Source organism: Oncorhynchus mykiss, chromosome 5, assembly GCF_057628025.1.
Source record: "Oncorhynchus mykiss isolate SJ-2025 chromosome 5, ASM5762802v1, whole genome shotgun sequence".
Lineage (NCBI taxonomy): Eukaryota > Metazoa > Chordata > Actinopteri > Salmoniformes > Salmonidae > Oncorhynchus > Oncorhynchus mykiss.
The window spans coordinates 55,947,600-55,969,466 of NC_143026.1; the positions used below are offsets into that span (position 1 = coordinate 55,947,600).

The window sequence follows — 21,867 nt, forward strand, 5'->3', positions numbered from 1 at the left end:
AGGATGCAAATTTCTGTTTGAAAAAAAATAGCATTTGCTTTCCTAACTGACTGTATATATTGTTTCCTAACTTCCCTGAAAAGTTGCATATCGTGGGGGCTATTCGATGCTAATGCAGTACGTCACAGGATGTTTTTGTGCTGGACAAGGCAGTCAAGTCTGGAGTGAACCAAGGGCAATATCTGTTCTTAGTTCTACATGCTTATTTAAGATGGTGAGGAATGAGCAAGTTTAAGAATAACCAGGCATCCTCTACTGACGGGATGAGGTCAATATCCTTCCAGGATACCCGGGCCAGGTCGATTAGAAAGGCCTGCTCGCTGAAGTGTTTTAGGGAGTGTTTGACAGTGATGAGGGGTGGTTGTTTGACGCATTACAGAAGCAGGCAATGAGGCAGTGATCGCTGAGATCCTGGTTGAAGACATCAGAGGTGTATTTAGAGGGCAGGTTGGTCAGGATGATATCTATGATGGTGCCTGTGTATACGGATATAAGGTTGTATCTGGTAGGTTCCTTGATAATTTGTGTGAGATTGAGGGCATCTAGCTTAGATTGTAGGACGGCCGGGATGTTAAGCGTATCCCAGTTCAGGTCACCTAACAGTGCGAAGACAAATGGGGGGCAATCAATTCACATATGGTGTCCAGGGCACGGTTGAGGGCTGAGGGGGGTCTATAACAAGCGGCAACAGTGAAATACTTATTTCTGGAAAGGTGGATTTTTAAAAGTAGAAGCTCGAACTGTTTGGGCACAGACCTGGATTGCATTACAGAACTCTGCAGACTATGTATGCAGTAGATTGCAACTCTGCCCCTTTGGCAGTTCTATCTTGGTGGAAAATGTTGTAGTTGGGGATGGAAATTTCAGAATTTTTGGTGGCCTTCCTAAGCCAGGATTCAGACACGGCTAGGATGTCAGGGTTGGCGGAGTGTGCTAAAGCAGTGTATAAAACAAACTTAGGGAGGAGGCTTCTGATATTAACATGCATGAAACCAAGGCTTTTATGGTTACAGAAGTCAACAAATGAGAGCACCTGAGGAATAGGTGTGGTACTTGGGGCTACAGGGCCTGGGTTAACCTCTACATTACCAGAGGAAGAGAGGAGGAGTAGGATAAGGGTACAGCTAAAGGCTACAGTGCCTTGCGAAAGTATTCGGCCCCCTTGAACTTTGCGAACTTTTGCCACATTTCAGGCTTCAAACATAAAGATATAAAACTGTATTTTTTTGTGAAGAATCAACAACAAGTGGGACACAATCATGAAGTGGAACGACATTTATTGGATATTTCAAACTTTTTTAACAAATCAAAAACTGAAAAATTGGGCGTATTAGACGTATTAACTTCACTAAAACTTTTATTAAAAACAACCATAATAGAAAGTTATTTGTCGTGAACATATGATCATGACCCCCATTTTTCAAAGTAACATTAAACAGACATTAGAACGATCAGACCCTGTTTTAAGCCCCGCATTTGTTTTTTTGGGGGGGGGGTCTTGCCTGTTTTGCATGTTATTTTGGCATTAATACACGTCACATATCAGTTTGCAAACAATTTAAAAAATATATATATAAATATAATTGAGTTAATAAAGCTGCATACAAACATGGTTTCTTTTTTGTTTTCTTGAGTAAGGCAGCTCCAAAAAGCAGGTGTTTCAGCCTAGCTCATTGCTTTCTGTGGTGGTGGGGCAAGACAGCAGAAAATACGGAGCGTTGCACCATGATTGGCTCAGTGTTCTGTCACTCATGGGGACACTATGTTACATTAGAAGTGCCCATACAAGAAGGATCAATGTCATTGGCCACCCATAAAATTACATCAATTCACAGTATATGTACAGTAGCTTTGATTGGACTGCTTTCAAAATCTTAGCTAGCAGTCATCACCATGAATCAAGTCGACAATCTACTGTCAACTCTTTTTAATCCTTGTCATATGAAGAGAAATAATGAAGAGAAATTATAGATAAAATGTATCAGTGCTCATCGGCCATTGGATATAAACATTACACAACTAGTTTGAATCAGTGACAGTGGCTGTGTGGTCCCAAATCTGGGATAAAGGGGCTCTTTTCCACGTTTAAAATGAAAACATTCAACATTGGCCATGCTGTCAATGAAGCATGATTTATGCTGCGCTCAAAACAACCGTTAACTCGGAACTGCGAAAACATGACTTTTTTGAGTTCAAGACAACTGGGAAATACGGAAAAAACGAGCTCCGACTGGGAAATACGTTTTGAACGGACTCTGGCCTCTTTCTAGAGCTACGACCTGAAGATCACCGAAGTCATCATGATTCAACCAGTTCCCAGTTGTCTTGAAAGCACCATAAAGAGACTTTGATCACAAAAGTCCACGAAGGACCACCGTGCCACCTTCCTGATCAAGTGAGCACAGCACAACAAGGTGAGTCCAAAAATGTATTGTATGCTGCTGCATAAATGATGTAATATGCCAAGGAGATATGTATACTGTATCTAAGAAAGTAATACTAAGTGTATGTTGTGTAGTAAGCTGTTAGTAGCCCATGTGCCTCACCCGTGCTGCTACATTGCTTGCAGTTTGGGGTTTTAGGCTGGGTTTCTGTATAGCACTTTGTGACATCAGCTGATGTAAAAAGGGCTTTTTAATACATTTGATTGATTGATCATTTGGTCTATTTACCCCTCTTAATTTCGCCTACTGTTCTGACTTGGTGATGCACATGTAGCCTATAACCTGTTTTAGAGAAATGTAATCATCAAATTTTGGAAGAGCTTTCATTGTCTGCTTAAATGCCCCCTTTTTTTTATCCTACGCTTGACTTGGTGTACAGGGAGAACACTGTAAAAACGGCCCATGTTCTGAATTCTGTCGCTGTACATCTCAAAAGTGCTAAACAAATAGTTATGACTATATCCGTCCTAGCTCGCTCATTAACGTCTTAATCGAAATTATGGATTGCCTCTTATCCTCCCCTTATTCCATAGTTTGTACATCTCAATTGTCAGTAGAAACTACATTTGTTTAAGCAAGTCAGCCATTTCAGCTGTTTTTTTTAAAGGCAGTAAATGAGGCGGAATTAACTGTTTCGCTGCCAGACAAAGACGCTGATAGCCAGGTGTTGCAGTGGTAAGGTGTTGGGACTGCTGTTGGGAGTTGACCCTAAGTTGACCCTAACAGTTTGTGGGCACTGTTTGTCACCGTTATAGTACAATTAATGTATTGTTTAGTGTTGTGGCTTTGCTGGCATGCATCCCATTTATTAGTTTTTTTGCCACACCAAGATTTACATGCTAAAATAGCCACTGAGAATGATAATGCAGTGTTGCCTGGAAGTGACATTCAGAAGATATTGGATGGGTTAAACAAAACACTTAGGATTACATACATTGACGTTGCTAAAATTGCTTTGTTAAACTTGGATAATTGAAAAAGAACTACTAACTACCAAGTGATCTTCGTTCACTTTATCTCCTCATATTCCTGTCCCTCTACTTCCTGCTAATTCTCCTTGATCTCAGTGGTGTACACAGGCTGAACCACCACACGGTAGGAGAATTGGTCTGAGTGGCACGGATAGGCCTGGCCCGCAGAGATGTTTGCTGGAATCTGGGCCTGATTTCCGCCATTGCCAATCGTGGATGCAAAATCCTGGACATGGAATACAAACTCCCCTTCACACATCAGGACAACCTTGTTGAGGTAGCGGATGCTGTCCTGATACTCTTGGGGCAACTCCCTGTTATTCTGGGCAGTTAGCGAGACCATCGGCAGCGACGGACAGCGGATGCCGCTGTTTGAGCATTCATGGTTGTGGATAAAGACCCTGGTGTTCCAGTTGAGCTTTTTGAACAGGGAAAAAAAGGCACTGTTGTGCACAGGGCTGTCAAAGTTGGCACTGAGGCTGTTGAGGTTCTGGCCTGAGTGGTAATAGTGTCCGACGTATCGGAACGTGTTGAGCTCCTTTGAGCTGAAAGTGAAGCTCCATGGCTTGCCAGTATAGATCCTGGGTGTGTATTCCACCTTTTTAAGGAGGAGGCCCCCAGCTAGCGTCTGGAAGGGTAGTGCATTGAACTGAAAGCCCTGCAACATGCCGGCATTATAACGCTCTTGTTGGTCCATGTACAGTTCAGACTTGGCTTTGAGGTTGAACAAATCTTCAGCAGCGATCATGGGGAAACGGATGTGGTTCAAAATGGCGACCTGGTCTTCATGGGTGGACGAGTTACCCTGTTCCAACACCCAGTCCTCCAAACCCTTTAGGAGGAAGGCCTCATCTGGCACTACCACGTCTGAACGGGCTAGAAGGGCCTTTACTGTGCCCAGGGCAAGACCAGTCCAGGCTGGGGAACGTATCAGTGACTCACAGTTCCAGGCAAGGTAGCGCAGACATGTTTCCTGCAGAACTGTGTCGCCTGTGTGGACTGAGTACTCGTACAGAGAGGTCTGGGTCTGGAAGGAGGCATCATCGGGGAGCAGCCAGGTGAAAAGCCTCCCTGCCGCCTCCTGAAGCTGCTTCAGACCCCAGTCGGACGCCATCTTGTGGATGCACTGGGCAGAGGACATGGTCACGTTAATCTGCCGCGTGTACAGATACCTGAGAAAGATAAAAATATTACAAAAATACATGGATTCTCTGCCACGGCAAAGCTTTGCTTTGCAGAACAATATTGTTGATGTAACAGTAACTAGATTAAGGTTTGCTAGCAGGTTGGTGCCGCCTTACCTCAGGAAGTCGGTGACATGTGGCCGGCAGTTGAGGCTGACGTCTAGGTTGAGGTTACTGAGGTTCTCCTCTTGTGTGGTGTTTAAGATGGAGGCATTTGGGTCCAGAGTGACAATCAGCTTGTGAACACAGATAGTTTCCACAGCGCTGTTTGCAACCCGCACCATGATGTCAAAGTCACAGTCGCGTCCACTGTCAAACAGCGCCCCCATGTGGTTACTGAGGCCTGTGTTGTGGTCCAGAGTGTAGACGCGACTGCTATTCCGAGACGATTCTGATCAAACAGAACAAATATTGATTAAGCACATCATATGCTGAATAGCACAAACTGTTTATCAACAAAATATCAGAAATGTATCAAATATTTTCTTCAAATCCAACAGCCATTCATTGTAAACCTCTTTGAACATGTAACAGTTGTAACATCTCTGTTAGCATCGCAAAGTGAGCCATGGGCCAATAACTTCTGCTACTGGATACTTCAATTCTGTCTTTGTGCCTTTCAATTACACTGTGTCTGTCTGGTTTCTAGGGCTTCGTGTATCAGTCGCTGTGGTCACTGTAGACCTGGGTTCAAATATTATTTAGGGTATTTCAATAACTTTCAAAGACAAGGAGCTGAATTTTGGAATGCATTTGGAAATACACTTGGAAAGTATTGGTATGAATTTGAAAATACTCATATACACTGACTCAAATACACCCATACATTTCATCAGTTTGGTATTTGAAATCATGTATTTGGAAATAAGTATTTGAAAATACCTTAAAAATAATAGGCTATTTATAGGAAACTATTTGAAAATACTTTCCAATACTTACAATAGAAGTTGATTCCAGCCACATTACTTGAACATACTAAAATAAGTATTTAAATAACAAACAATCAAATACACATGTACCTCTTTCACAGACCACACCAGCATCCTCAGCATGTTGACAGTCAGTAACCCCCCAGCCTTTGAAGAGACAGTGGGACAAGTCTTTCTCTGTCCCCTCACAGTTTAGATCATCCATCCAGATAGGACCAGATCCTAAGGCCAGAATATAAACGTGTCACGGGTCATGCAAACAAACAGTGCAGACCTCCATTGTATGCTATACACTGAATGTACAAAACATTAGGAACACGTGCTCTTTCCATGACATAGACTGACCAGGTGAGTCCAGGTGAACGCTATGATCCCTTATTGATATCACTTCAATCAATGTAGATGTAGGGGAGAAGACAGGTTGAAGAAGGATTTTTAAGCCTTGAGACAATTAAGACATGGACTGTGTATGTGTGCCATTCAGAAGGTGAATGGGCAAGACAAAAATATGGTAGGGGTATGGTAGGTGCCTGGCACACCGGTTTGAGTGTGTCAAGAACTGCAACGCTGCTGGGTTTTTCAAGGTCAACAGTTCACGTGTGTATCAACAATGGTCCACCACTCAAAGGACATCCAGCCAACTTGACACAACTGCAGGAAGCATTGGAGTCAACATGGGCCAGCATCCCTGTGGAACGCTTTCGACACATTGTAGAGTCCATGCTCCGATGAATTGAGGCTGTTCTGAGGGCAAAAAGAGGTGCAACTCAGTATTAGGAAGGTGTTCAAATGTTTTGTACACTCAAGTGTATATGGTTCTGAATGGTGAGGTCATACAGATCTAACCTACCTTGTCCGTATATCCCACCCACCACAGCAGTGAGAGCACCAGGGTAGTTGAGATAGCGACACACCACCTGTGCCTCAGTAATGTCCCAGTTGTCGTCACACACGGTCCCCCACTGTCCATTATAGTAGATCTCCACACGGCCCTCCAGGGCCAGCTCACCCCCCACCAGCCTCATGTTCCCATTCTGGAACCCTGAATGGAAGCATTCGAATACAGTCAGTAAGTCAGTCAAATAGTCCCCCAAAAGCACTGATAAATCTGGACAGTGGAAAATCTCCATTGAAATAGCTTTTCAGTCCAAGCCTAGGCTTAACCTGTCTCCGGGAAATGAATTGCACTTGGAAAACCAGTTTTAAGGGTTTCCAGCTGCAGAGGATGACCACTGCATGAACTCACCCACAGACAAGCTGACCATGAGCAGAAGGACACAGGAAAATAGGCAATACTCCCCTGACATGTTTCTAGCCAGGCTCCAGGTGATAAGTATCTGAAAAACATGGGTAACGAAGAATGTTGAGATATAAAAGTGATTAGAATACAGAATATAAAATACAATTGTATTGCCCATTAGTAAGACCAGAAATGTGTCTTTTGACACTGAGATTCAGACGCACAAACTACGGATGTTAACGGTTAACCTAGCTGTCAAAAATACATCTGACCGGTCATGCTATCAATCTATGGGTTTATTTGCATAATTTAGTAGAATGACATTTGAGTGTGTATTTTCCTTAGTCGTCATGCATCTTATTTATCAAACGCGCAGAGCATACAGAGCCTAGTTTGAAGAGTAGAATATCCTATCACCTGCCAGAGAGAGTAGGTCCTCAATGGAGTGAAAGGTGCTTTTGTAAACCCAGTCGTTGCGCAATAAATAACAACTCTAAATACAATCCCGTGTTAAAAACTTTGACGGCCACGATTAAAATGAACTATTTTTATTTCTCAACCTCAACTGGTACTTAAAGCGCGCCTCCCATTTGCCATTCCAGTGCATAGGCTATAGTCAACCGTAGGCAGGCTATCAGCACGTCACCCATCACTTGGCAATGTGAGCTGAGGCAGGAATTGTCTGAAAGCTTCACTTAAAATAATGAGGCATGTCTTACCTTGCTTTAAAGTAGCCTTGAGAAAATCCATCCATAGAAACGAGGCGGCAATTATTTTATAAAGACTTCCTGGTGCCATTAAACAGCATTTCTCTCCTGTTCTATTGGTTTTCATATCAACTTTCTTCATTGTTCAGAAGCCGAAGGCACAATCCTAGTTATATTAGCAACCAATCCTAGTTGTTGTTATAGATTCCCCCTCTTTCTAAGTTTCTAACAGATTTTTCCATCTGTCACATATGGAACCGCTCGCATTAGGTGCGCTGTTTTGAACTGTGTTTCCCAGCGAATTCCATTTTTGCAAATGTTTGAAAATTCCTTTTTTATTAACTACTTCATTACAGGAGTTGCATGTTCAATAATAGGCTATAGCATTTTGACTGTAAGGCGATAGGCTTGCTATTGTTGCATGTTTCCATTAAGCTCTTAATGAAAAATGTCCGGTCCTTATATGCATTTATTAACTGGGTGCATCGAGCCTGAATGCCGATTGGCTGACAGCCGTGGTATATCAGACCATATACCATGGGTATGACAAAACATGTATTTTTACTGTTCTAATTACATTGGTAAACAGTTTATAATAGCAATAAGGCACCTCTGGGTTTTGTGATTTATGGCCAATATTCCACGGCTAAGGCCTGTGTCAGGGCACTCTGCGTTGTGTCGTGCGTAAGAACAGCCCTTAGCTGTAGTATATTGGCCATATACCACACCTCCTCAGGACTTATTTAAGTGATAATGCCTGAGAAGCCGGTGTTTGGAGGATATATTGGTACGGGTGTTGTTAGGCCCGAAACGAAGTCGAGGGCAGGCAAACCGTGCCAATATATCCTCCAAACACCGGCTTCGAGGGCATTATCACTTTTATACAACGGATTACCAACATATTCAAATAATGATTGACATATTTTAATTCAATGTTATTTTGATGAATTTATTCATACTATTTCATCCTTCCTCAAGATATAGTCCCAAAACAAATCGAGTGTTGCTACCCAAGCCAGCTGGTCGTTCTTTCTATTGGTTAGGTTGCCAGAGATGGGACCCAGTTGTTCAGTCTTTTTGTTCTGTATCTTTGGACGTTTTATTCTGCATCTTTGGACGCGACCCAGTCGTTCGTTCTAAATGTTCCGTTGCCATACTGGCTGGCAACGTTCTTATCCCTTGCTTGCTAGCTAGCCAACTACGGCTAACTTACAATCACGTCAAATAGTGCAGACCGAATAACAACAGTACCTGCATTTGTTTAAGCTGTTTTCTAGTGACATTTGGATACATCCATAACAATGGCCTAATGAGGCACGATTTCACCTGGCATAGAAAATGTGCTCTCTCGTTATGGACACTGTTGCTCAGAGGAGCTAGCTAACAACACAGCTAACAGAATAAACTGAAACTGCAAACTAGCTGCCCTTCATTCCTTTTACCATTTTTCAATGACATTTCTTTGTATATATTGATAAAAATGATGCCAGCTGATTCCTGATTTCGACTGTCTGAGAAACGCTGCCTGCCTCTCTCGTCTCGACTCCCGACCCCTACACGTTCATTACACTGGGCCAGCTGGAGATCGAATTTGAATATTGAAACAATGTTGCATATGTCGGAGACAGACAGTTTATACAAATATTTATACAAGGTTTATACAAATCTCCACTGTTGAAAACTAAATGTTAGTCTAAAAGAAATGTGAGATCATGTATAGATGCTTTTTATAGTGGAGATCAAGTTTATAACTTCCCTGCCTAGGCTGATGAGACAGTGGATTGTGCAGTCAGATGGAACAGAGTAATAGGAATATTAACGTCATAGATTTACCCAGTGGTAACTTGTGGAATAGACATCAACAGCATCCTCCCAGACCCACTCCAATTCGCATTCCGCCCCAATAGATCCACAGATGATGCAATCTCAATCACACTCCACACTGCCTTTTGCCACCTGTACAAAAGGAACACCTATGTGGGAATGCTGTTCATTGACTACAGCTCAGCGTTCAACACCATAGTGCCCACAAAGCTCATCATTAAGCTAAGGACTCTGGGACTAAACACCTCCTTCTGCAACTGGATCCTGGACTTCCTGACGGGCCACTCCCAGCTGGTAAGAGTATGCAACAACACATCTGCCACGCTGATCCTTAACACTGGGGCCCCTCAGGGGTGTGTACTTAGTCCCCTCCTGTACTCCCTGTTCACCCACGACAGCGTGGCCAAACACGACTCCAACACCATCATTAAGTTTGCTGACGACACAACAGTGGTAGGCCTGATCATCAACAACGATGAGAAGGTCTATAGGGAGGTCAGAGAATTGGCAGTGCGGTGCCAGGACAACAACCTCTCCATCAACGTGAGCAAGACAAAGGAGCTGATCTTGGACTACAGGAAAAGACTGGCCGAACATGCCCCCATTAACATCGTCGGGGCTGTAGTGGAGCGGGTCAAGAGTTTTAAGTTTCTTGGTCTCCACATCACCAACGAACTATCATGATCCAAACATACCAAGACAGTCGTGATGAGGGCATGACAAAACCTTTTCCCCCCTCAGGAGACTGAAAAGATTTGGCATGGGTCCCCAGATCCTCAAAAGGTTCTACAGCTGCACCATCGAGAGCATCCTGACCGGTTGCATCACCGCCTGGTATTTCAACTGCTCGGCATCTGACCTTAAGGCGCTACAAAGGGTAGTGCGTTCGGCCCAGTACATTGCTGGAGCCAAACTTCCTGCCATCCAGGGCCTATATAATAGCTGGTGTCAGAGGAAAGCCCATAAAATTGTTAGAGACTCCAGTCACCCAAGTTATAGCCTGTTTTCTCTGCTACCGCACGGAAGCGGTACCAGAGTGCCAAAAAGGCTCCTCAACAGCTTCTACCCTCAAGCCACAAGACTGCTGAACAATTAATAAAATCACCACCGGACAATTTACATTGATTCCCCCCCCCTTTTTGTACATTGCTGCTACTCGTTGTTTATTATCTATGCATAGTCACTTCACCCCTGCCTACATGTACAAATTACCTCAACTAACATGTACCCCGCACACTGACTCAGTACCTGTACCCCTTGTATATAGCCTCGTTATTGTTATTCTTATTGTGTTATTTTTTATTATTATTTTTACTTTAGTCTATTTGGTAAATATTTTCTTAACTTTTGAACTGCACTGTTGGTTCAGGGCTTGTAAGTAAGCATTTCACGGTAAGGTCTACACTTGTATTCGGCGCCAGTGACAAATAAAGTTTGATTTGATTTGACCAATCAGCATTCGGGATTAGACCGCCCCGTTGTATAACGCTTAAACATTGTATCAGAGAGGAAGAGGCGAAGCAAGAGGTTTCGCTCTCGCCAAAATCTGTCCAGAACAAACCCAATGCGTTTCTATGTCTCCTGCCTTCCAGCGGTGGGACGACTACCATTGTTCGGGCAGAGAAATACGTATCTCGTCATTATATACAGATCTCTGATAGTATTTTCTGTTGGTAACATAATTTTACTGTTTGGGAAAAAAGTAACCATTTGTTAACCGGTAAATGTTTTATATTTGTTTTACCTTTATTTAACTAGGCAAGTCAAATTAGTAGTATGAATAAAATTCTTATTTTCAATGACGGCCGAGGAACAGTGGGTTAACTGCCTGTTCAGGGGACAAACGAAAGTTTTTTTACCTTGTCGATCTTGCAACCTTTTGGTTACTAGTCCAACGCTCTAACCACTAGGCTACCTGCCGCCCGTTAATGAGGGTCACTTAGTTGGCACCAAAATTGACCGAAATGTGCATTCCTAACACACACTAAAGGAACATTTTGTGCAACATTTCCGAAAACATCCAGCAATCAAATAAATGACAGACTGAAATGCACACTTAAAAACATAATAAAGCCATTGCAGAGGTATACATTACTTCACATATAAAATCAGAACTACTACTACAATCTTAAAAAGACAGACAATTTACACTGTAGATTGTTACGATAGTTAACCACTGAGAGCATCCTATTGTCTTCATCATTGATTTTGCTTGATCACTTATTTTAATTGTTCCCTCCAGTATTATTAGCTTTTTGTATTTCAGTCACATTAAATCATTGTACATTCAAATGTTAAAAATAATAATACTTTACCAATTGCCTCGCAGTTAAGATTCTGGTACCTCTAAATAAATACCCCCGTTGGAGTTGATAATCACTTTTTCTACATAATCCCCTCCCTGCTCGAAACTCGAGGGCTGGCCAAATCCATGAGTTTCGTTTCTTCAGAACGCTCAAATGACATTGAATAGGATATGCATGCAATTGCTAGTCCTAGACTCCTACATGGGACGACGCAACGCATTCAATATGCAGCGTCCTATGTAGGTCAAACTGGCTATGATTATGCCATGTGTTTCGCAAATGTGTTCATGACCAAGCACGCTGGATTCCCAAAATTGCATTGCCACGAACGCTGGGTTTTAAACGTGTTAATACATTGTTTTTACATATCCCGTACATTACTGTGTGGGAATGGGAAGACCCCCCCCATTCCGGATAAGCTAGCTAAATAGTTGAATCAAACAACTTGAAAAGCTGTGGGCACCTTATATCATCTAATTTACTCATGTTAGCTAGCTACATATCCACATCAGAACTCCTTTGCCCTTGCTGTTTGACGGTGTGGAAAGCAGTAATAATGTCCACAAGCAAGGAACAAAACAGCTATCAGTAAAGTGATGAGTTTTCTTCAAGAGTGGGATCATGGCAACAAGCCGGTGAGCAGCCGCATGCTGACCATTTTCAACTCAAACCGCTTGACAGTCTCTTCGTGGCTCGGTTCACTACCTGGATGGTAGTGATTTGTAGTTCGCGAACGATTCGTTCGTTTTGAACGACATTTTTTACTGACTCGAGTGTCGTGATTCGTCTTTCTGAGTGACTCGTTCATTTGACCTGTTATTAGTGCTAGCCGCAATGAGTCATATAGCAGGATTCATTGTTCGGACCAGTGGACGCGTCATCATAATAACCATAAAGCCTAGCAGTCAAACACGAAAATGGTTCAAATCGTTTTTTCACCGTTCATTTTTCACATCATAGATTTTACAAAAACGTCAAAATAAGTATGTGTTTAGTGTAGGTTTACTTTGGCGTGACGTTTTGATCACTGTGTAATTCGCTACGTGACAAATTTAGTTTTATCAATGCATTTATCAGTAGATTTAATTTATTCCCGTTACTGCATATCTATGGGATCAAAATCATGACAAATGTATTCACAAATGTAAATCACCAATCCACAAATGTAAATCACTTTCCACAAATGTAAATTAGCTTTCCACAAATGTCAAACACTTTCCACAAATGTACATTGCTATCCACAAATCCAATTCACTATCCACAAACAAACACCGTTTGATTTGTATTTGTACATTTTTTTTATATATAACTGCAGATATGCATGCTATTTCCAAGTAAAATGACTACCATAAAGATGTGCACATAGCAGAGATATGTGCAAACATGACAGAAATGGCAAACCTGGAACTCCATATTTGGAGGTGCTTAGGTCACCTGACTTTAAGCAGCGATTCGACAAGAAAAATACAAAAAGTTCTCACGCGTAGAAAAAAAAGTTCTCACCGTAGAAAGCAATTTGAATTCATAGAAAAAATGTTTGTTCCCATAGCAAGACATTTCTACAAATCACTGGCAGACTCTCACTCAAAAAAGAGATACCTTTTTCAGGACCCTGTCTTTCAAAGATCATTCGTAAAAATCCAAATAACTTCACAGATCTTCATTCTAAAGGGGTTAAACCCTATTTCCGTTGCTCGTTCAATGAACCATAAACAATTAATGAACATGCACCTGTGGATCGGACTTCAAGAGACTAACAGCATACAAACTGTAGGCAATGAATTAAGGTCACAGTTATGAAAACTTAGGACACTAAAAAGAGGCCTTTCTACCGACTCTGAAAAACACCAAAAGAAAGATGCCCAGGGTCCCTGCTCATCTCGTGAACGTGACTTAGGCATGCTGCAAGGAGGCAGGAGGACTACAGGTGTGGCCAGGGCAATAAATTGCAATGTCCGTACTGTGAGACGCCCAAGACAGTACTACAGGGAGACAGGATGGACAGCTGATTGTCCTCGCAGTGGCAGACCACGTGTAACAACACCTGTACAGGATCGGTATATCCGAACATCACACCTGGACAGTTACAGGATGGCAACAAAAACTGCTCGAGCTACACCAGGAACGCACAATCCCTCCATCAGTGCTCAGACTGTCCGCAATAGGCTGAGAGAGGCTGGACTGAGGGCTTGTAGGCCTGTTGTAAGGCAGGTCGGATTCGCGTTTATCGTCAAAGGAATGAGCGTTACACCGAGGCCTGTACTCTGGAGCGGGATTGATTTGGAGGTGGAGGGTCCATCATGGTCTGGGGCGATGTGTCACAGCATCATTTGACTGAGCTTGTTGTCATTGCAGGCAATCTCAATGCTGTGCGTTACAGGGAAGACGTCCTCCTCCCTCATGTGGTACCCTTCCTGCAGGCTCATCCTGACATGACCCTCCAGCATGACAATGCCACCAGCCATACTGCTCGTTTTGTGCGTGATTTCCTGCAATCAAGAATGTCAGTGTTCTGCCATGGCCAGCGAAGAGCCCGGATCTCAATCCCATTGAGCACGTCTGGGACCTGTTGGATCTAGGGCCATTCCCTAGATTGGGCTAGGGCCATTCCCCCCAGAAATGTCCAGGAACTTGCAGGTGCCTTGGTGGAAGAGTGGGGTAACATCTCACAGCAAGAACTGGAACATCTGGTGCAGTCCATGAGGAGGAGATGCACTGCAGTACTTAATGCAGCTGGTGGCCACACCAGATACTGACTGTTACTTTTGATTTTGACCCCTCCTTTTTTTTGTTCAGGGACACATTATTCATGTCTGTGGAACTTGTTCAGTTTATGTCTCAGTTGTTGAATCTTGTTATGTTCATACAAATATTTACACGTTAAGTTGCTGAAAATAAAAGCAGGTGACAGTGAGAGGACATTTCTTTTTTTGCTGAGTTTAGTATGGTAACCATAATATGTTAACCATATGTGTAACCATAGTATGTCCAATGTAAATAATCGAAATCATGGCCCTAGATTTCTCAAAATTTGGAACACTATTGCGTTGAACACTCATTCATCACCCAAAGAGTTGAATTTGCTGTGTGATAGCACCACTAAATGGGAAGGAAATGCCATACATTGTAAGTGATTATAATCCATCCCCTGTCTCATGTTGCACAGAGGATGAGCATTAAGGAGACCGATTGAAACGCTATTAGCGAGCACCGCTAACTAGCTAGCCATTTCACACTGGTTACACTCAACCTCATTTGACCTCCTTTTCCGCAGCAACCAGTGATCCGGGTCAACAGTATGAATGGAATCAACTTTTATGGGATCAACTTTTTTCTACGACTACAGATCTCTTTCTACACATGACAACTTTTTGTCTTTATGGCAGTCATTTTACTTAAGGCCTTTGGAAATTACCTGAATATCTGCAGTTATAAAAAAATACTAATGCAATATATCGATTTACAAATAAAAATCAAAAAGCTGTTTGTTTGTGGATAGTGGATTGCATTTGTGGATAGTGATTTACTTTTGTGGATTGGTGATTTACATTTGTGGATTTATGATTTACATTTGTGGATTTGTGATTTACATTTGTGGAAAGTGATATACATTTGTGGATTGGTGATTTACATTTGTAAATACATTTGGCATGATATTGATCCCATAGTAAGACCCTCCACTCACATGTACCAAAACAACTGTAGGCGAGACAAAAAATGGCCACCCTCCTGTCCCAGCTCAACTAAAATAGGCAAGTGTACAGCAGGGGTCAGCAATAGGTTTGCCTCGCAATTTTTTATCTCAGCTAATAGTCAGCAGAACAGAATATATTATTGGCCTAATTCATAGGCTAATTAAACACAATTTTTTACACATCTGGGAAAGCAGGCTATATAATCAGTTCAATGTCACTAACATATGTTATGTTCGATCTGATTACACTGACCAAATAACCAATATCTCTATTCAATGAGTTTTACATTTCTTTGTGCATTGATTGTGGAAAAACAGATTGCAATCAACAGATGTTCTATCAAAATGTCTCAAAAGAAAGGTGGACAATGAAAATAGAAGTTTCAGGGAAGAATGGAGAGAAACAGGCATTCTTACCATATTTCTCCAATGTCAAACCAGAGTTTCTTGTTTACAACAAACTGCTGCTGTTTGCAAATAATTAAATAGCAAAGTTCATGTTTTGTCTCCTCCAATATTGAAGGCCGCAGTACAGCTTCAGAATATCATAGTGAGAAATCAATATATCCCCATATGCATTAGAGTCACGTCTTTTGTGGGCATTTAAAAGCTTTGTTTCTAGCATAATGCACCATGGAGTTAAGCATTGTTATAGCACGCTTTATATAATCTGCATACTTTTTATTAAGTTATTTCAAAATATAAAGCTAACAATAGGTATCATTTTGCCATTTTCTTTATCATGGCATAACCTCACTCAATTTGAGCCCTGGTTTTAACCAAACACACCAAGCCCTTCCCAGACACGGAGGTATTTAAGGAGTGCATGGTGACAGTATTGGAGGATTTAGCTACCAACAAATCTATTGATAGCATAATTGTGTCTGTCAAACAGGTAGGCCTACCTCTTTTTTTTATATAGGACAATATAGGCTCCAACAAAGCCCTCTTGTTGTTAGTGAAGTCAAATGAAAATGCCTCATGCCACTGGGTGAGAGAAGTTATCATTTAGCCAGAATAATGTGAGGTGTTATGTGTTGCTGGGGGTGCGTCTTGGTCAGTTTAACTCAGAAATGGCCGCCCTCGTCAAACTGCCGCTCTAGGCAGCTACCTAATCATAGAATTATATAAAGGGACGGTTTCACAGGCAGGGCTTAGATTAAGCCAGGAGTAGGCGTTAATGTGTACTAGTTAAACTAGGACATTTAAGTAGCTTGCATGAATGTGCCTTAAATTTGGTTTAGTTAGTCGGAGACTATGGAGTCCTGGAGTAAGGTAAGTAGGCCTAAATGAGAACACCTGGATTAAGCATTAGGTTAAGTATGAGCGCATGCTAATGGTGCTCATAAAAACTCGGAAAGGAATTGAAAACACAATTACTGGTGTGAATCTTGAGACAAAACAATGGCAGAGGCGCAAATAATTTGTTCAAAAAACTTTAGTGAGTATGAAAAAATGCTACTAAAATAAGTTGTCAAACCATCCAGTTATTGAAATTAAAAACCATGCTACTGCTACTGAGCAAAAGAAAGAGTGGTTGGGCTGCAAATTGCGGTGAATTCAATGCAAATTAAAATGTAACCACAAGAGTACAACAACCTCAGGTGAGATCATTATTATCAGTATTTCACATTCATATTTTGGTGACCTCACTTTTATTGAATGATATCTGCCTTTGTAGACTGTGGAAGAACCTTAAACTAGCTTTAAAAATAGAGAATGCAGAGATCAGAAGAAGATTTACTACTGCTGGTGGACCACCAAAAAAGACTGAGGAATTGAGTGAATTGCTGTCTGGAATAATAGAGCACCAGCAACCTCTGGATGGGATCCCAGACGATGACCAACCTCTGGAAGATATACCAGACGATGACCATTTGGACAGTTCAGATGAAACTGAGCACAAATGCTACATATACCTAAGAAAGTCAATTGGTTACTTCCTTTGGTAAATATATTCTACTGTCTGTGTCAATCTTTATTCTTCTTTCATTCTAAGGACCATATGAGTTTATTTGTGCTTCTGTGTTCTTTTTCCAGAGGAAAGGAATGTGAACAGGTTGGAAGAGCCAGTGCACAGTGAGTGTGTACCCTCCACATCTGCAATAGCATCCCTGAGAGATGCTGCCACCACCTTTCATGAAAAGTTAGCCAGATAATTTTTAAAATGAAATATCTGAAGGACAACATGAAATGAAAATTCTACAGGTTGAATTGTATATGTTGGAAGAGAGTTATGATCCAAAAAAAGATACAGTAATGAGATTTGTGATTACCAGCCATGGTGAACAATGACATGAAAAAATACATGTTTTGTCATTTGGATATTAATGAGTGAGAGTATTTTAATCACCACAAACTACATTTTAAACCAGCCTTGGTTTAGTCACTCGTTTAATTTTGCTGCACACTATTTGAATTCTGTACAGAACAAACATTATCAAAGCAAAAATCCATAATGAATACATTCCATATTTAAATGCATCTCATCTAGTTGAAGTGCTGCAATGTGAAAGCAACTCTGTGTATTAAGCAACTCTGTGTGCAAGTCCTTGTTGGTCATTGCCTGCCTCAGCCATGGGCACATCTGCTTGATATCAAGAGTACATCCCTGGTCATCCCTAATGAGTCATTTTCTGTTAAGGTATCTTTACTTTTACTTAAGTATGAGAATTTGGTACTTTTTCCACCACTGGTACTAATTAAGTTAAGTTTGAGGATCTTAGCAATACAATGTGTTCTAAAGTGCTGTCAACATTTGACAAGGTAAGAACCACTTAATCAATTATCATAATTAAGCAGATTACCAGATACCAGACTTAGGTGAGTGATAAACCAGTTCTAGAATGTTGTCATTAAGAATTCATCTAAAAATCTATTGACATTCAGAATTGACTTTGTTTAGACATCCAGCCTGTATTGTAGTTTCATGACCAGAGACAAATCTTCAAAGGCACAGTATGTATTTATTCGGTGTGGTATGCATTCACAGAGTCTTGATTTATAGGATCCTTCCCACTATATGATTGATATGTCGCTGCTAAAAAGGGTCCTCAGATCAGTCGTTGGATGGGATGTTGTCTGTAAAGTGGGGCACAGATAACGAAGAGGAGGGCATCAAGTCATTCAAAATGTCTATAGGGATGGATGTGCAGGAGTCAGGGCTTTGGGTCATGCGGTCTGGGATCCTGGGTGCCTCACCAGATAGTCTTGGGGGCACCACATTAGTGGTGGAGGTCAAGTGTGGCTATGGTTATCATGGACACAGTGGGAATTTACATCTGTGGTTTTAAAATAATTTAACTTGCTGAAGACCCCAGTAATTCCTGCTTGTACCTGACATGGTTGAAAAACAATTGAATAATTAATAAAGACTATACACAAACAATAGATTCCTAGAATAGGTTAAATTCCATTCAAGTTTTCCTCAAAGCAGCCAACTAAAGTAATGTAGTTAACGTAAGTTCAATCACATATTTTATGCGTTACTGACCTGTCTGTCCACAGGCTCATTGTGCTGTAGTCTCCACAACTGGACGCTTGCGCTCAGATCACACTGGCACATGATGTCTTCCCACCAGATGGTCTGAGGGATGCACTCCTGTAGAACTGGAAAACAAAGAGACATTTGTTCAGTGGTCGATCTTTTTCAATGCCATTTCAACATCTTTATCTGGACAGAGAACGCATTGTTTACCATAACACAAACACACCTTGGACAATGTGACAAGTGGTCCCTTAATACTCAATCCTCATGCCTCATTGTTTGTTCTGGTATCCCAATCAACAGTCTAGATCTTCCTCTTCTGCCATGGTGGATGAGCTACATTTTCTGGTAAATACAGGGCCATTTCTGGAAAATGGCAGCTTAAGACCCACGTGTTGTCACTGGGTTTCTGGTCTGCCCATCTGAAAGACAAAAAACATTGAGCCCACAATGTTTTGGTTATTTGCATTCGTGTTTTCTTTACTGCGTTTGTTTACTGTCGGGGCGGCAGGGTAGCCCAGTGGTTAGAGCAGTGGTTAGAGCAACCGGAAGGTTGCAAGTTTAAATCCCTGATCTGACAATGTACAAATCTGTCTTTTAGTGGCAGTTAACCCGTTATTGAAAATAATAATTTGTTCATAACTGACTTAAAGGTAAAAAAATAAGCTGTTAATATAACTAGACTAAATATAGATTGTGTCATGCCTTTATAGATCTGACATTTTTTTATAGGTCATTATCAATAAAACATCACAATAAGGTGCAGTGCATTCGATTTGCCTACTGGGGGGCAAGGAGAGGTTGCAACGAGATCTGCATCTTTGGTAAAAATTATTGACAACTAAATGCCATGCCATAGTCAGAACTATACATTTCCAATTATATGCAAAACAATTGAACACATGAAGCTCTATCATCAGGGTTAACATTTACACTCAAGTATTTTAGTACTATATCTCTTGACACAATGATGAAAATAATCATCTTCTTCCTGTGCTTGGCCCTCCTATGTTGAACATAATAAACGGCTCTCTTTCCACCGGATGTGTACCAAACTCACTAAAAGTGGCAGTAATAAAGCCTCTCTTGAAAAAGCAAACCTTGACCCAGAAATTATTTTTTTAAATATCGGCCTATATCGAATCTCCAATTCCTCTCCAAAAAAATGAAAAAGCTGTTGCGCAGAAACTCACTGCGTTCTTGAAGACAAACAATGTGTACGAAATGCTTCAGTCTGGTTTTAGACCCCATCACAGCACTGAGACTGCACTTGTGAAGGTGGTAAATTACCTTTTAATGGCGTCAGACCGAGGCTCTGCATCTGTCCTCGTGCTCCTAGACTTTAGCGTTGCTTTTGATACCATCGATCACCACATTCTTTTGGAGAGATTGGAAACCCAAATTGGTCTACACGGACAAGTTCTGGCCTGGTTTAGATCTTATCTGTCGGAAAGATATCAGTTTGTCTCTGTGAATGGTTTGTCCACTGACAAATCAACTGTAAAATTCGGTGTTCCTCAAGGTTCTGTTTTAGGACCACTATTGTTTTCACTATATATTTTATCTCTTCAGGATGTCATTCAAAAACATAATGTTAACTTTCACTGCTATGCGGATGACACATAGCTGTACATTTCAATTAAACATGGTGAAGCTCCAAAATTGCCCTTGCTGGAAGCCTGTGTTTCAGACATAAGGAAGTGGATGGCTGCAAACTTTCTACTTTTAAACTCAGACAAAACAGAGATGCTTGTTCTAGGTCCCAAGAAACAAAGAGATCTTCTGTTGAATCTGACAATTAATCTTGATGGTTGTACAGTCGTCTCAAATGAAACTGTGAAGGACCTCGGCATTACTCTGGACCCTGATCTCTCTTTTGACGAACATATCAAGACTGTTTCAAGGACAGCTCTTTTCCATTTATGTAACATTGCAAAAATCAGAAACTTTCTGTCCAAAAATGATACATTTTTCTGCATCCATGCTTTTGTCACTTCTAGGTTAGACTACTGCAATGATCTACTTTCCGGCTACCCGGATAAAGCATTAAATAAACTTCAGTTCGTGCTAAATACGGCTGCTAGAATCCTGACTAGAACCCCAAAATTTTATCATATTACTCCAGTGCTAGCCTCCCTACACTGGCTTCCTGTCAAGGCAAGGTGTCACGAGTCCGACCGAGGGTGGTTCCCCTTCCCGGGCGGGTGACGCTCGGCGGTCGTCGTCACCGGCCTATTAGCTGCCACTGATTGTTTTTCCTCCCCCTCCTTGTATGTTTATTGGTAGCACCTGTTTATGTATAATTAGTTTGTCTTTATTAGACAGCCGGCCCGCCTGGTTGTTGTGCGGGATTATTTCAGTGTAACCTTCGGCTCTGTTGTAGAGGTACGTGTTAGTGCCTGGTCGTGATTTTTCCGTTGTACATTTTGATTCCCTCTGTTTGGGAACGTAACTATTGTGAGCACCCTGTGGTGCGTTGGTGCTATTAAAGACGCACGGCATTGCACTCTCTGTCTCCTGCGTTTGACTCCACACCCACGACACCCGGAGCATTACAGAATCCCGCACCACCAAATTGAATGGAGTCAGCAGGAGCAGCAGCCAACCCTCTCCCATCGATGGAGGAACGGGTTCTCCACCACACCACCGTCCTCCATCGGATCGGATCCGCGATGGATCAAGTGATGGAGAGAATGGACCGATGGGAGAGGAGTGGTCTCCTCTCTCCACCTTCGGCACCCACGGTTCCGGACTCCCCATCTCCCGACTCCAGCACCCTCCGTCTGACGCTACCGAGGGCTTATGATGGAGCGGCGGCGGGTTGCCAGGGGTTTCTGCTTCAGCTGGAGCTATACCTGGCCACCGTCAGACCCACTCCCTCAGGAGCAGAGAGGGGGAGTGTCCTCATCTCCTGCCTCACGGGTCGTGCTCTGGAGTGGGCGAACGCAGTCTGGAATGGCCCAGACTCAGCGCGGGAGCACTACCCAGAGTTTTCCCGCCGCTTCCGTGCCGTGTTTGATCACCCTCTAGACGGCCGAGCGGTGGGAGAACGACTATTTCATCTCAGGCAGGAGAGGAGGA

At 42.1% G+C, this 21,867-nt stretch overlaps 1 protein-coding gene and 1 long non-coding RNA gene across 3 annotated transcripts; both read right to left on the reverse strand.

Annotated features, from left to right (window-relative positions):
- Positions 1-1,260: 1,260 nt before the first annotated feature.
- LOC110524047 (galectin-3-binding protein B) lies at positions 1,261-12,463 on the reverse strand. 2 transcript variants are annotated; one of them, XM_090235206.1, is made up of 7 exons: positions 11,615-12,345; positions 9,309-9,431; positions 6,775-6,865; positions 6,379-6,570; positions 5,619-5,750; positions 4,717-4,990; positions 1,261-4,587 (listed from the first exon to the last, which is right to left on the reverse strand). In XM_090235206.1, the coding sequence occupies exons 3-7, from the start codon at positions 6,833-6,835 to the stop codon at positions 3,492-3,494; spliced, it is 1,755 nt and encodes a 584-aa protein (XP_090091332.1). In that variant the 5' UTR covers positions 6,836-6,865; positions 9,309-9,431; positions 11,615-12,345; the 3' UTR covers positions 1,261-3,491. The 2 variants fall into 2 exon arrangements, with proteins under 2 accessions (XP_090091332.1, XP_021459020.3); XM_021603345.3 differs by lacking the exon at positions 9,309-9,431 and having other exon boundaries at positions 11,615-12,463.
- A 5,213-nt stretch (positions 12,464-17,676) lies between these two features.
- On the reverse strand, positions 17,677-20,704 carry LOC110524048 (uncharacterized). Its single transcript, XR_002473530.3, has 3 exons — positions 19,013-20,704; positions 18,793-18,908; positions 17,677-18,635 (listed from the first exon to the last, which is right to left on the reverse strand). It is a non-coding gene; the product is annotated as an uncharacterized LOC110524048 (long non-coding RNA).
- Positions 20,705-21,867: the final 1,163 nt, after the last annotated feature.